Genomic DNA, 14,380 nt, shown 5'->3' on the forward strand with positions numbered 1-14,380 from the left:
CGGTCTCCACAGACAGCCAAAAGTGTGCAAGTGACGTTTTCTTCCAGACGCTGTCTCGTCTCTCACTTTAGGTAACTTCACAAAAAATCGATCCATGTTGCCGCTCGCATAAAGTTAGCTGAAGTTAACCAGCTTGATTTCACTGTTCCTCGTTATTTTTCTCTCACGCTGCGCCTCCCCTGAAGCTCTCTGGCGCCCCCCCAGGGAGGCGCGCCTCACACTTTGAAAACCGCTGGCCTAGATCATCATAGGTTTCAAAAGTTCAAAGGGCTTTATTGTCATATTCACAGCAACCGTGTAGATATTAAAGGAAAAACTTAAGTCACAGGCTCCTCCCACAATGCAACATAAATATATATAGGACAAAAGAATACAAAATAAACAATAACAATAGTGCAAGAGTAGAAATAAATAGTGCAAGACTAATGTGCAAGTAATGCAGGAGAAGTTAACGATATGAAAGTAAAATTTGAAATTTGACATCACAGCAGCTCCATGTGTAACATCAACATGGACAAATATCCCAACCCAGTCTCACGGCATTTCGTGTTATAGTCACGACATTTAATATATTGATTCGTGTTCACCAACACGATTTTCCCCTTTTTTTCGTGTCACAAAGAACGATTTTAAAAGCAATGTTGGCTGTGTATCGCAATGATGCTCGAAATGTCCCTTATAGGCCTACGTCTGTTTCCGGTTATTTTTATTTTGAAATTCAGTTCCTGACGGACGCCAAAAAAGCCAGAGATTATGGAATTAAACAAATAAATAAAAACAAGGATAATTGTGTGTTATTGGTGAGTAAATAACAGTGTGTTATTTCGAAAATAATAACAAATTAGAAGGTAAAAAAGATGTAAAAAAATACAGATTTCAGTATTCTGAGGCTCTGAGCCCCATTTATTTTCCGATATTATAAGATTTAAAATAAAAACAATAATCGTGGCTTGATATTGAGTAAGAACATGTTTTTATGAACCCCACAGCTTCCGGTCTTCCACTACCCGAACGGACAAAAAGACGTGTTGCAGGCACGAAACACACTACCAATAGAAATACATTGCTTTTAAAATTGTTATGTGACACGAAAAAAAGGGGAAAATCGTGTTGGTGAACACGAATCAATAGATTAAATGTCGTGACTATAACACGAAATGCCGTGAGACTGGGTTGAATATCCAGACATGAAAAACCAAACAAACATTTAACATAACATTACAATCACTGAGAGAAAGCATGCTCAAAGAGCCTTCAGCGTGCATCTGATCTGGGATTCAGCTCTGTATTTACTGTGAGGATTGACTGATTCCCAAAGGAGTGCTTCACTCTGACATTTTTTAATCGCGGGACCCTGTATCTCCGATTAGATGTTAGCAGTTCATATTCGCTGTTCAGAACATGGTTTGGGTCCGAGATTATGTTGTTGGACAGCCTTATAACCAGGGGTGTACATAACTTTTTTGCCCTGGTTCTCAAAGGAGCACCTGGAGATGTTGCTTGGTGCTCATCCTTAAAATGAAATAAACCGTAACTTTTGAGGGGGTCTTGACTTTATTTGCCAGACACACGGCACTGAACACACAGAGGTGAACACAGAACACACATGCAGAGGTGAACACAGAACACACATGCAGAGGTGAACACAAGACACACATGCAGAGGTGAACACAAGACAACATTAGCACGACCAGTAATCCTACAAGCTGTCATCACTACCCTCCTGACTGTTCTCCTCACTGTCTTCCTCTCTGTCAGACATGGTAGCTGATGATGTAGGCCTACTACTTTCTCTCTGGTTGAGTCTGCGATTAGCTGCTTGCATCCACAAGTCAACAGCTGGGTTTGGGTCGAAAGTCTCTGTTGTCATCTTAGACAAGTGGATGTAATCAAATAAGTATGTGAACATAACCAATAACCTACCATAGCCAATAACAAATTAATGTAACTTATTTTATTTTTGTTGTTCATTCATATCTTATTTTACCTTAACATTTATTTATTTATGCATTTTTTTTTATCTTTCCAGTTTTAAAGGATATTTTTGGTTACTGTCCTATAGTATACATTGGAATGATTTAAAACCTGTTTATCCCAATAATTATAAAGGAGTGCCTTGGAAATATGTGTTTACATAAATTGTGACCAAACCGTTTGAGACCCACTGAGACAACTTAGACTAAAGTTAACTATCTAAACACTCAGAGTCCTTTACCTCACTGAGCTGTAGTTATCAGTCTCTCAGTCTGACTGGAGAGAGCTCTCCCTCCACATTATTGTAGAAACATCTTCTTCTTACATCCGTTAGAGCAGCTAGCACCAGATTCTAATAACAACAGCGCCGGTACCGGTGCACCCTCCCTCTCTCCCTCGCTCACTCGCACTTTGGCTGTGAGCTGCGGGCGCCAGATAAGCCAACATTCCCCATTTTCATCACTTACATCGTACAGGGCAAATGAAACGTGTAACCGGGGTGAAAAGGGTGTTACATTTACTTAATTATGAATGTTGTTACATCAAGGCCGAAAATTAGGATGAACCCCAACGGTCAAAAATGTTTTTTTCCCTCCCAGAACTGGTGCGCATGCGCACCTGCGCACCAGTTATGTGCAGCCCTGCTTATTAGGTTGTTATAGTATTCTGACTCATAAATCTCTGACAGGGTTGACCAACAATCTTTGAGCAGATTTTAAACAGCGGACAACTGTCAGCAGAATCAATCATGACTGGTTACACAGGCATCTTTCTTGAGGGCTTGAACTAGATCTAACCATCCGTTAGATGATAGATCCATTCCACTATCCCATGTTGCTATTTAATCATAATTCCTTTCACATTCAAGCCCTGAGGACATTACCATGTACGGGGTTAGTTGTGCATTACATTACATCACCTGCCATTGTGCTGATGCTTTTATCTTTCAACAAGTGCAATTATAGTGAGTAAGAATCCACAATGGAAGGAATATTGCAAGTGCATTAGCTTTAAATAAGCCAAACCATACTGTAATTTGAGATGTGTGGTAAGTAGTGTTATTATCTACTAACATGCACTACCTGTAGTCGGAGCAGCAGCAGCGGGGTTGTTGGTGGGGTCCGGATACAGAACTGTTGGCCGCCCAATAAGAGCCTCCGTCACATCGTCCAGGTCTCCAGACCCCGACCCGCCTGGCAACATCTTCTTCTTCTGTTCTCGACTACCGCTGCGGATCATTTCCTCATCCCGCAGACCCTCCACTGGAAGAGAGGAATAGCAGAAAATCAGTTAAGAGTAATCTTTATTCATTTTATGTAACACTTGATGTCAGCAGGGCAGGCAACCGGAAACCTTTCAGAGTCAAATATTATCAAACAAACTACATTGAAATGATATACCAATATCCAGCTAATTTATAATCCCTTTCACTGACGGGATACTTTTGCCATCTAATAATTACTTATCAAAACAATTCCGCTACATCTTAATAACAAAGGATATAGGTTTAAAGGTTCAATGCACCCAGAAATGTAAAACAGCCCACATTTCCGATATGAGGTCATATCGGCAGCAAATCTGGATCAGCTCCGTTGTTCCCCCGTTTTTAGAGATTTGGGTACGGAGGAAAAGAGAGAGGGTTTTATTTTATGACACTGCGTGAGTTCCCGGGGACACATCTTTATGTATAAAAGACATCAAAAAGTGCATTTTGCATGATAGGTCCCCTTTAGAATAAACGTTTTTAATTAAACTGTTCTCACCAGCATCACACAAGGATACCTAGTGAGTGCACACATTTAAAATGTCTCACTGATATCAGACCAGATCAGGCTAAATGCCCCAATCACGGCCAAATAAAACATTAAGTACAGAGTTCACAGTCCCACTATCGGCATTGAGAGGCCGACATAGGCAGAGAAAAGCTTTGAGCTAAATGCTACCATGCTCGCATTGACAACGCTAACACATGTTGATAGCAGCTATACTATTTACTATGTTTATCATCTTAGCTGTGTGTGTTAGCATCCAAAAAGGTGCAATGAAAATACAAAGGCCAGATAAGGATGATGGGAATTTAATTCATTTTGCAGGTATTTATCCTTAAACCGAATGTTAGACAAACACAGATTTTGAGAATGGCTTCTGTGAAAGGTTATGTGAACATCCAAAGTTATAACCCTTCTGAGGGGAAACGTACATGGATGTCACATTTAATGACAATCCATCCAACAGTTGTAACTAGTTGTAATATTTTTAGAGGTTACGCCAGGGAGTATATTTTTTTTACCTCACTCATTATATATTGACAATGTCAGTTCATAGTTGCAGATCAAATGAATAATACAATATATACTTATGTGTGATTCTTCTCATGTATCCATTTTCCAGAGGAAAATTCACAAGGTTGCCAGCAGTATGTAAAGTATTTAAAAGCACACATTTAACAGCTGTAAAATCAAAGTGTTGCTTACACATAAATGCAACAATAAAGTACTTTCTTTTGAGGTAGTGGTGAAGTGGTTGGGCTAATGCTAATAATACATTCTGAATGCAGGATTTAAAGAGAACCTATACTATGTGGTAATTATTGTATTTTTCTTGAATTATCTTGGTATATCACTGTTAATGAAACATCCTCATGTGTGTCTGCATTGGTCACAAAGTAACACAACATTGTGACAAATCATAACAACTGCCAGAGAATTATTATATATCATTGTTTATTTTTTTGTATTAATTTTTTTTGTACTTTGTTATAATTATTATTATAAGTGAGAAAAAAAAGGGAAAAAGATTATATATTATTATTATTGTTGTATGTTTTGTTTCTGACATGTTCAAAACATTGACAAAGGATATAGTGTAAATAAGTTCATTCTGTTCAGTTTCTGTCACATTAAGGATCAGAGATGTCAAAAAAAGACAAAACATGTTTGCTGTAGGCAGATCTGTGCCTTGAGTCAAGAGACAAGGTCAACAACAGCAAATTGAGGGTGACATTTCTCAAGGAAGGAAACTTGCCCGGAGGGGGTTCAATCGAATGGGAAACGCGACGCATCAGGAAGGAATTCCCAGACTGCCATCATTCCAGAGAGACAGGCGGTGTTACAAATGTTCAAGTTAACATGTTCCAAGACTTGCCTGGACACGCTCCACTCGACACAGTAACCTACTATCACTCAAAGCAACCACGGACTGGATCCACATATCAGAGGCTAGAATATAATGCCAAGGGGAGTCTGATAATAAAATGTCAAAAGGGTTTTACAAATCAGGGCCATCATCTGACAGAGAGATGCTGCAGGAAATAACTGTGTTAAAGGCAGAGACGTCTAAATAACCCGAGGGACAATAAGTGCACAAGTTCATGCAAATTCCTACGCAGATCCTAATCCTTCAAACAAAGGTGATGCTTTATCAATATGTCTCCATCCTCTCCCAGTCCCTTCTGATGATTGTCAAAAACAAAGTCACACATTATTGTCAGGGCAACTTTGCTGTTATGGATACCTTTGTTGGGCCAAGAGGATTTTAAAACCCAGGAACAGACTGCACTTAAGTAAGTACACACAGCAACTTCAAACAGTACCCACTTTCAGCCTGGAATCCAGCCTGAGTAGTATTCTTACCCTGTGTGTGTGTGTGTGTGTGTGTGTGTGTGTGTGTGTGTGTGTGTGTGTGTGTGTGTGTGTGTGTGTGTGTGTGTGTGTGTGTGTCTCATGGGGTGGGGCCTTGAAGAAAACACTGCAAACTCCAATAAAGTGTAAGAATGTAAGAAATGTCAATACCATTTCCTTTAGTAGGACTTTGCTGTCTTGCCAATGTTATCTCACAGCACTAGCCAAGTCAACACCATTCCCTTTCATCTCCTGTCAACACTGTAAATCGGATCAGGCCTGTGGATTTTTATATCCCATTTTAAAAAGACGTTTGTGTAAGATGTGGACAGAATTTTGGTTTACAACATTTACAAAGTAAATGTACTTTTGACCGAAAGTGAAATGGTTACAGTGTTCACGTTATGTCAAGATGTCTATGTATTGTGTTGCGGCGATATCTGAAGTAAAAAGGCTAAGCTACTAGCACCAAACAGTACTGTATTTTAAAACCACTTGTAGAAGTGATAGTGAGTCAATAACATGCATATCCATAATGGACTTTTTATTGGCAAAGTTAACACAGCTTTAAGGGACAGTTTACCCCAAAACTCACACCTATTTTTCTTTTGCCCGTATTTCTGTTTAGCAATCTAAATTGTTTTGGTGAGGTGCGGCAGGTTGGACATATTTCAAGTAGAGAATTCGGCCTTCTCTCCAATATAATGTAACGAGATGATCATGTATCACCGTCCAGAAGGAAGTGTGCAACTCTGCATGGATAGAGATGTAAATAACAAGATTGCTGTAATGTTAGCTAGCTCAGGTGAGCCTCTCACTGTGCCGTGGTTGAAAGGTGTACTGCGATATCCTAGTGTCATTTACCCACACTGTCTCAGGTCTTTGTTCCTTTTGTGCAGTGCTTGAATTGGAATAAAAAAGGTGCCAGTACTCTAAATCAGCAACTGTGTCAAGTCAATTTATTTATACAGCCCCAAAACAAGAACTTGGCTCAAAGTCATAGTATATCCTATAATGCTGGTGGGTTTGTCTCTGTACTGTATATTTTAGAAAGGCTCACTGTACTTAAACAACATGACTCACTCAGGGTGCATCTGAGATTATAGGGGGTGCAGGGGTAAAGTGCTATTTTTACAAGTGGGGAGTGGATCTAACACAAGATTTTTTTTTAAATATTGAAGTTGAAAGCATCAATCTGGTGCACTTTGAGAGCGACATGAAGAGATCTATGGATACATCTCTCAACATCCAGATGAAACAGAACTGTAAAAAGATTTTCTATTTCTTTATGGATATTTTACAAATCACTCCCCTTTTAAACTCTATTCTTGTTTTACTGCCATATAGTAGGCCTAGCTATTTCTTTTTTAGTGAGTTACTCAGATGAGTACCAGGAGACAGCGTTTGGTACTCTGGTACAATTGTGGTGAAGGCATCTGAGTTAGATGTATTTGATCGAAATGTCTACATGCATAGTGGAAGATGGCATCTTTTTTACAGGAAATTCCAGCCAATCTCTGTTTTTAAACCATGAGCTGCAAAATGAGCGCCTTACCCCACTGTACAGGTGAGTTGAGTTGGGAACATGTTTAAATATACCTGGACAGGCTCTGTTTTGCCGAGGCCCTCTGGCACTTGCGGGCCACCGAGGGTTGGCGGTGTTTGGCGCGACGGTGTTTGGGGCGACGAAGACTGCTGCTCCGGGGGCGAGGCGGGCGAGGCGGCGGCGGCACCTCATGACGCATCTACTGAGTAGGCACCGTGTAAGGAGTAACGGTACCAGATGGGTAAAAATCAGAAGTCCCGGTACTGCGTACCGGTGAGTACCGGCCCAATTCAAGCACTGCTTTTGTGTTCATAGACCTCCCGCCATCCACCCTATTCAACAAACTCCTCTCATCAACATCGCTGTGTGTCTTACTCGTGAATCTGCGCTTTGCGAGAAGCCTCTCCGTCGTCCCATTGAGCACGAGGACTTGGAGGGCGTATTCCTGACTGGAGTCCAGTCCTGCCACCGTGGCCCGGCCCCGTGTGGTGGTCAGCATCAGCTCCGGCTGTGGCACCTCTGTAAGAGACGAGAGATAGAGTTGAGAAATGACTGTATGGCATTAAGTCTAAAGGGAAAGTGAGAACTTGCCTACTCATTGCAGAATAGACAAGATAACAATCAACAAAGCATGCCAAGCGTTACACACATAAAACAGATGGACATACATAGAATATCATAAATATAAAAGATACACAGAAAACTCTTAAAGTGTCAGTGGTTTACAATAAAGACACGAATAATGTAAACATCAAAATCACAACATAAGGGCTGAAGGTTTTACATTCAAGAGTCCAATAGCCTCAGGGAATGTAATCTCTTTCAAAATGTCCCAAGTATTTTTAGGAAGCCAAACTTATTGTTATTATAATCTCCGATGAGCCATCTTTAAGGTTTTGCAAAGATAGCTTTCTCATTTAGGATCAAGGAAATGTAAATGCTTTCATATTTGCTATTGCTTACCAGGACATTTATAGTGGTAGCTTCCCATATTTCCCTCTTCTGAAGTCTATGATATTCTTTTTCCAAAACAAAGCTAAAGGCTATCATTGCTGCAACGTCTTACAAGATCAGACACCTTCCTCCCGTATGCTGATTCATCATTTGTTAATTACCAAAACACTGAATCATCAGCAAATGTAAGGATTTGATCTGAGTCAGCGTAGGTAGAGCAATCATACAAGGAATAAAGCAGCACACCTGGCTAGTCCCCATTCTTATTGTTGGGTTAGAAAGATGTTTAACCACTTTATTCAAGTCCTGCAAGTTTATTTTTGATATGACCTTAAAAGTGTATCCTTTAACCTTTTCTTATTTATGTTAGTTATTATGTTCCCTGCATTTCCAAATGTTTTTATGATACAATAATTGCTTCAGTTGTCTACTTGCTCTCATATTATTTGTCACACTTCAGACTAAATGTTTGAACATATTTGAACACAACATCTTCTTTTAAAACAATATCAGATGATAAGTGATAAAGTACTGAAGACCACAGTGTACTGGCCCTGGATGTCTGTGGCAGGTCCTGCAGGTTTCAACAAGTGAAATGTAATAGTTTAATTACACTTCAAGACTTTTTCAAAACCAGTATTATTGTGTATCACATCTACACAACCTTTTCATCCTCGTACTGCCCCCCTCTCCCAGAACCAACACCTTAAGTCTCACGTTGACTGAATTCTTTCTCTAAGCCCCCCCCCCCCCCCCCCGTGTCCTTCTTTGAGACATGCCTGGACTTAACTGCACAGAGAGGAATGGCAGATAAGAGGGTGACAGAGAGAAATCAATGTTGAAGATGAAGTTAAGAATCACAGATGTGAAGGTGGAGGTGAGGACAGGAGCTGCCTTCTTATCCAAACCTGGGAAGCAACAGAGCTGAACAATTCACAGCAGTCTGGACTACAGGGAGAGCAAAGGCACTTTCACACCACATGACATGTTCACACAAGAGAAGAGGAAATCAAGGGACTGTGCTGGTTCACAAAGTGTAGGATCAGATTATTGGCTTTTCCTGCTAATACATTTTTGGATTCTGTAAATACTTTAATGACATCTCTTGGTATTTCACATGCAAGAATAAAGTGTGTTTTAACCAAACAGATTTCCCAGAAGTTGAAACCTTTTTTTTACCAGAAGGTGACGGGTTATTTTGCTTTTTGAAGCTAAACAACCCACAAAGCATGTTATCTGATGTTGTAATGCTGCCTTTATTCCTTTCTTATCTTCGCTTTGTATAAGCAGAGCCAGAGGCAGATGCTTCTGATGGCAAGCGGGATTCCAAAGCAGGAGAATCAAAGGCTGTGTGAAGTCGCTTCCTCATTCACTACTCCCTTTACAACCAATGCATGCTTTGTTAGTGTTTGTTTGTTATGTATTCTAGTGTATTTGTTTTTCCAGAAAATGTACAACTAACACTTGCAGTCTGAATATTGTTGTTATTTTAAGAGCTGAGGAAGTCTCACCTGAGATGGGTTTCACTCTGACTTTGTAGCCCTGAACAGGTCCGTCGGCCTCCTTCCATTTCATCTGCAGTCTGTCCTCAGACAGGACCGTCAGCTTAAGACGACCTTGAAAGTCCAAGAGACAAAGGGAGACAACAAAAAAATGAAATCAAGTTAATTATGTATGTGTGTACATGCTGTCTAGTCCATGATGTGGGTCAAGAGGAAGAGACAGTTGCAGGCTTTTCAAAGATCAAAGAAACAAGCTGTGAAGCTCCCGTTCTAAGACGGCCTAACCCCTCTCGCTTCCTTCTCCCTAAATCAAATCTGTGTCTTGTTTCGACTTCATCTACATAATTTCCAGCAGGGGCTTCCTAACAAGCAGCGTCTTTCATGTTTCTATCCTCCCGCCCTCCATCCATCCCTCTCTCCAGCTGGCCTCTCATCCATCAAAGCATGCCCTGTCCTCCCGTCTGCTGTAGAAACAGGAACAGGACGCTGGTTGGAGACTGGAGGGTCAACGGTCATGTCAGTGGAACAGCACAGAGTTACAGTGTGTCAGGGTTTTTTATGTACTATGTGGCAGGGTAATAGATGGACAAGAAGATGAGGGGGGACGGGAAACGGAAGCAAAGAAGACAAGAGGAGTGTAGACTTGAACAGCATGAATCACAGAACTGTGTCTTCATCGCTTCTGTGGACGTATGACCCTCAACACTCAACACATTCTTTTCTGAATAGCATGTGTGTGTGTGTGTGTGTGTGTGTGTGTGTGTGTGTGTGTGTGTGTGTGTGTGTGTGTGTGTGTGTGTGTGTGTGTGTGTGTGTGTGTGTGTGTGTGTGTGTGTATTTGAGCCAGGGGCCTCTAGAGGGTCCTCATCTTCTTGGGAGCCTGGCAGAAGATCAGAAAGGGTCTGGTGGGAGTTTTACTGACTGGGGTCAAGGTCTAACAGACCCACTTACAACAACAACTTCTCCACACAGGCGGGCAGATATGCAGGCAAGTAGAGTAGCAGTGTTGTACTTCCTGATGGGTGGGGTACGAGTAGCTGGTTGCGGCCATCATTCTTTAGTTCAGCATTGAAATAATTTGACATTTGAGGCCAATTGCTTCTTTTAATGAAATGTAGTAACCATGAATAAATAGAACATTCTTAAAAACATGTCATAATGATTGAAAAGCACCACACTGTGATATACTGTTCTTATAAACCAAAATGTATTTTAATTATAGCCTGATTAATGAATGCCAACCATTCAAGTTGCCGTTTTCATACATTTCTCTTAATCAATTTATCCAATTACACTTTTTATCCTGTTCTACATTTGTGTTCACTTTTCATGTTTAGCAGACGTATCATTGAGTTATACCCAAACAAGTGTTTTATGACCTTTGACCTCTTAATTCCGTTCCTTAGATATTGTGGTTATGAGAATGTGACGGACATGAGCTCACAGTAACCTTGTTTTCCTAGAATCGAATGAGAAATGTGGTTGCCGTAATTAAAAATGCCGGTCAAAACCTGCGTTATGGCGTGATGCAACATAATAGTAATCATCATAACTATTAAGGTGAAGAATATGACATATCAAATGTGGATTATTGTAATAATATACATTAAATGATTGTTTTATGTAAAGTGTTATGACTAGGGCTGTCAGTCGATTAAAATATTTAATCGCGATTAATCGCATGATTGTCCATAGTTAATCGCGATTAATCGCAAATTAATCGCACATTTTTGATCTGTTCTAAATGTACCTTAGAGGAATATTTTTCAAGTTTGTAATACTCTTATCAACATATGAGTGGAAAAATATGCTTTATGCAAATGTTTATTATCATTTGAACAATGACAAATATCCTCATGAATATTAAACACAACAACCTCTGAACATTACAAATATTCGCCTCAATTCAACCTGGAACCTCTCATACAATACAATAAGTGTGTGTGTGTGTGTGTGTGTGTGTGTGTGTGTGTGTGTGTGTGTGTGTGTGTGTGTGTGTGTGTGTGTGTGTGTGTGTGTTGGATCGTTGGAGCTATGTGCAACTCAAGGCATATGCTCGAACGGGAGCTGCCTGGACGCTACAATCATGTTGCGCACTATCCGTGCTGAGTGTGCTGACTTTTCGTACAATGTCCCACTGTCTGGCTTCCTGCATAAAGTCAAGTGCTCGGCGCAGTTGTGGCGAAATGTCGCTCCTTTGTTTTCATTTAAACAGCTCCATATCCGTTAGCGCAGCTAGCTAGCACCAGATGCTAACAACAACAATGCACGTAAGGTCTCTCTCTCGCTCGCTTGGGCCACACATACACACACCCTCCCAGTCCTCCCAATAGCCTGCCGGTGAGCGTGGAAGTGTGGTCTGTCACAAGCGGGCGGCAGGAGCGGGGCTGTCAGCATCAGCTTGTAGATGGTATTTTAAACTCGATGCGCTCTGAAACTACGGGGCGGCCGAGGAAAAAAAATACACATGCGTTAATCGCGTTAAAATAATTAGTGGCGTTAATTTTTTTTTTGCGTTAACGCGTTAACTTGACAGCCCTAGTTATGACATAATTTATGCTTACATTAATGGTAAGAGGATACCGTTAGCTGACAAGCTAGCAATTTGTCTCCTGACAACACAAATTAAGCTTTTCCCTAAACTATACAATTTCACAACATTTTACAATACGTGTGAGATTGTAAGACATTGTGTTCGCTAAACTGAGTTGTGATTAAAACATGTGCAAATAACTAACTAGCTAGCATCTCAAGTAGTCTTTATCTTTACAAAAAAAAGCTGTGGGCTACGTCCTTCCTTTACATTTAATTTTCTCAAAAATAAATAGTGGTACATGATAACAGATATCTCATGAACTTCCCCACTCAATCTATCAAGACCCAAGCAGTTCTATTAGAAGTCCAAGGTAAGGCACGGGCCGGCGCATGTCGCTCAAAGGAATCCATCGCCATATGAACTTTGACCCTTAGAAAGTAAAAGTCAAGAGGCACAACGTGTCTACTCCCTTAGGATAGGTCTGAGGAACAGGGGTAGGAAAAGAGAAGGAAGAAACAAAGGAAGAGAGGCACAACGTAAATGCACTCTCCTAAAATAATTTGAGGGAAAGGAGCGAAGAAATACAAAGTAAGAAGCTGAAATGAAAAGGCACCACATTGCGTAAATGCTTCCCCTTAGAATAGGGTGGAAATTATGAGAAGGGGACAGGGACACAAGTGAAGAGGGACAAAAGAGAAGATAGAAGACCAAAATGCCATTATATAGGTTATTTTTCATGTCAGGACTATCATTTTAGCAATGATAATGTTAGCCTAATGCAGTTGCTGCTAGCTAAATGATATATACTAAAACAGGGGTACTCAAAACTTTTTTGTTAAAGGTCCACTTGTGAATTTTATACAAGGTCAATGGTCCGGATCAATGCCAGTAAAGTCCCCATGAGCTCCATACTGTTTCAGAAATAATCCTTGATGTGGTTTAGAACAGGATGGCGTTTTATCACAGCAGAATTTAACTTTATCTCCGGTAGAATTTAGATCAGGCATTAGCTCCGCCTCCTCTTTTTTTTTTTTCAAGCTAAGGACCCAAAATCCGCGTTTTTCTAACAGGGCTGCAAAAGAGGGGTTTGAGCAGTGGCATGGCTACAATGGGTGAACTGTTTGGTATTTTAAGCAAAAAACGTCAGACATGTTTAGTATAGGTATGGCCCTACAATATATGTTTCCAATACAGCATAATAGGTCCACTTTAATTTACATCAGAATTATAATTTATTTTTTTATTTTTTTCTTTAATAATGGGACACAGGGTTTGGTCCGGATTGATTTGCACTTCGATCCGGATCCGGACCTTGGTCCGGAGTTTGAGAAGCCCTGTACTACAACAACAAAACACAGATGTTTTGATAGACTTCACCATCCTCTTTAGCTGTGTATGTGAATATTTGTAGTAATAAGAAGTTATATTTGTGATGAAAGCACTTTACCTTGGCCATAGACCCCTGGGGACAGCAGCAGGAAGACACTGAGCAGGAAACACAGCATGAGCCAGAGAGATGATGATGGAGCATGGAGGTGAGGAGACATGAGTGGAGCCTACAAACATGAATAACAATGCAATGAGTATTTACCTAGCCATGCATATATTTATTAGGTATAAATACAGTTTCCAAATGACTGAGTCGAGTCAAATAATCTGCAATAAAATGCTAAAATACAAAGTAAAACATTAAATGAAAAACATCACCTTGAATTTTGACATTACTGAAATGATTCACTGGCTTTCAAAAAGGTTTCATGAAACTAAAGGCTACCAGGTGGCAGATACAATATTTTAGTAATATTGTTTTATTTTTTGAATTTTTATCTGGTGCCTTTTCCCATGGGAACTCTTTATTGTAGACTCTGATGCGGTGCTTGGGTCCCCATTACAGACCTTAAACTTCACACAGCTAATGACGCACACAAGGCTATAATATTACGAGGCACTTTAAGAGGCTGTAAAACAAACACGCCTCTGCTGAGAGCGCCAACATTTAACACACACGAAATGTTTAGTAAATGCCTCCAAATAAAGAAAGATCCTTTTACCGCTATACATAAACAAAAATAATGTGTAGCTTATTCTTTCATGAAGGAAGATTATTTGAAATATTGGGATTGTTCATTTGTATATTTACAGTTGTTTATAGCCATTTCACCCTGCTACAATAGATCTGTGTACATGACTATATAAAAGGAGGTCAGTCAACATTATCAATCAAAAGGTTTTACAAGCACATTATAAA

General features: G+C 40.2%; 1 protein-coding gene across 1 annotated transcript in view; it reads right to left on the bottom strand.

The window, feature by feature from the left end:
• The window catches only part of LOC117547728 (collagen alpha-1(XIV) chain), a 49,267-nt gene that overhangs the window by 27,991 nt on the left and 6,896 nt on the right, over positions 1-14,380 (bottom strand). The window contains exons 2-5 of the mRNA XM_034218519.1: positions 13,580-13,688; positions 9,606-9,710; positions 7,516-7,659; positions 3,057-3,236 (exon numbers count right to left, since the gene is read on the bottom strand). Of these exons, the coding sequence (XP_034074410.1) occupies positions 3,057-3,236; positions 7,516-7,659; positions 9,606-9,710; positions 13,580-13,679 (529 nt within the window). The 5' untranslated portion in view covers positions 13,680-13,688. The remainder of the gene's footprint in view (positions 1-3,056; positions 3,237-7,515; positions 7,660-9,605; positions 9,711-13,579; positions 13,689-14,380) is intronic.

Source organism: Gymnodraco acuticeps, unplaced genomic scaffold, assembly GCF_902827175.1.
Source record: "Gymnodraco acuticeps unplaced genomic scaffold, fGymAcu1.1, whole genome shotgun sequence".
Taxonomy (NCBI): domain Eukaryota; kingdom Metazoa; phylum Chordata; class Actinopteri; order Perciformes; family Bathydraconidae; genus Gymnodraco; species Gymnodraco acuticeps.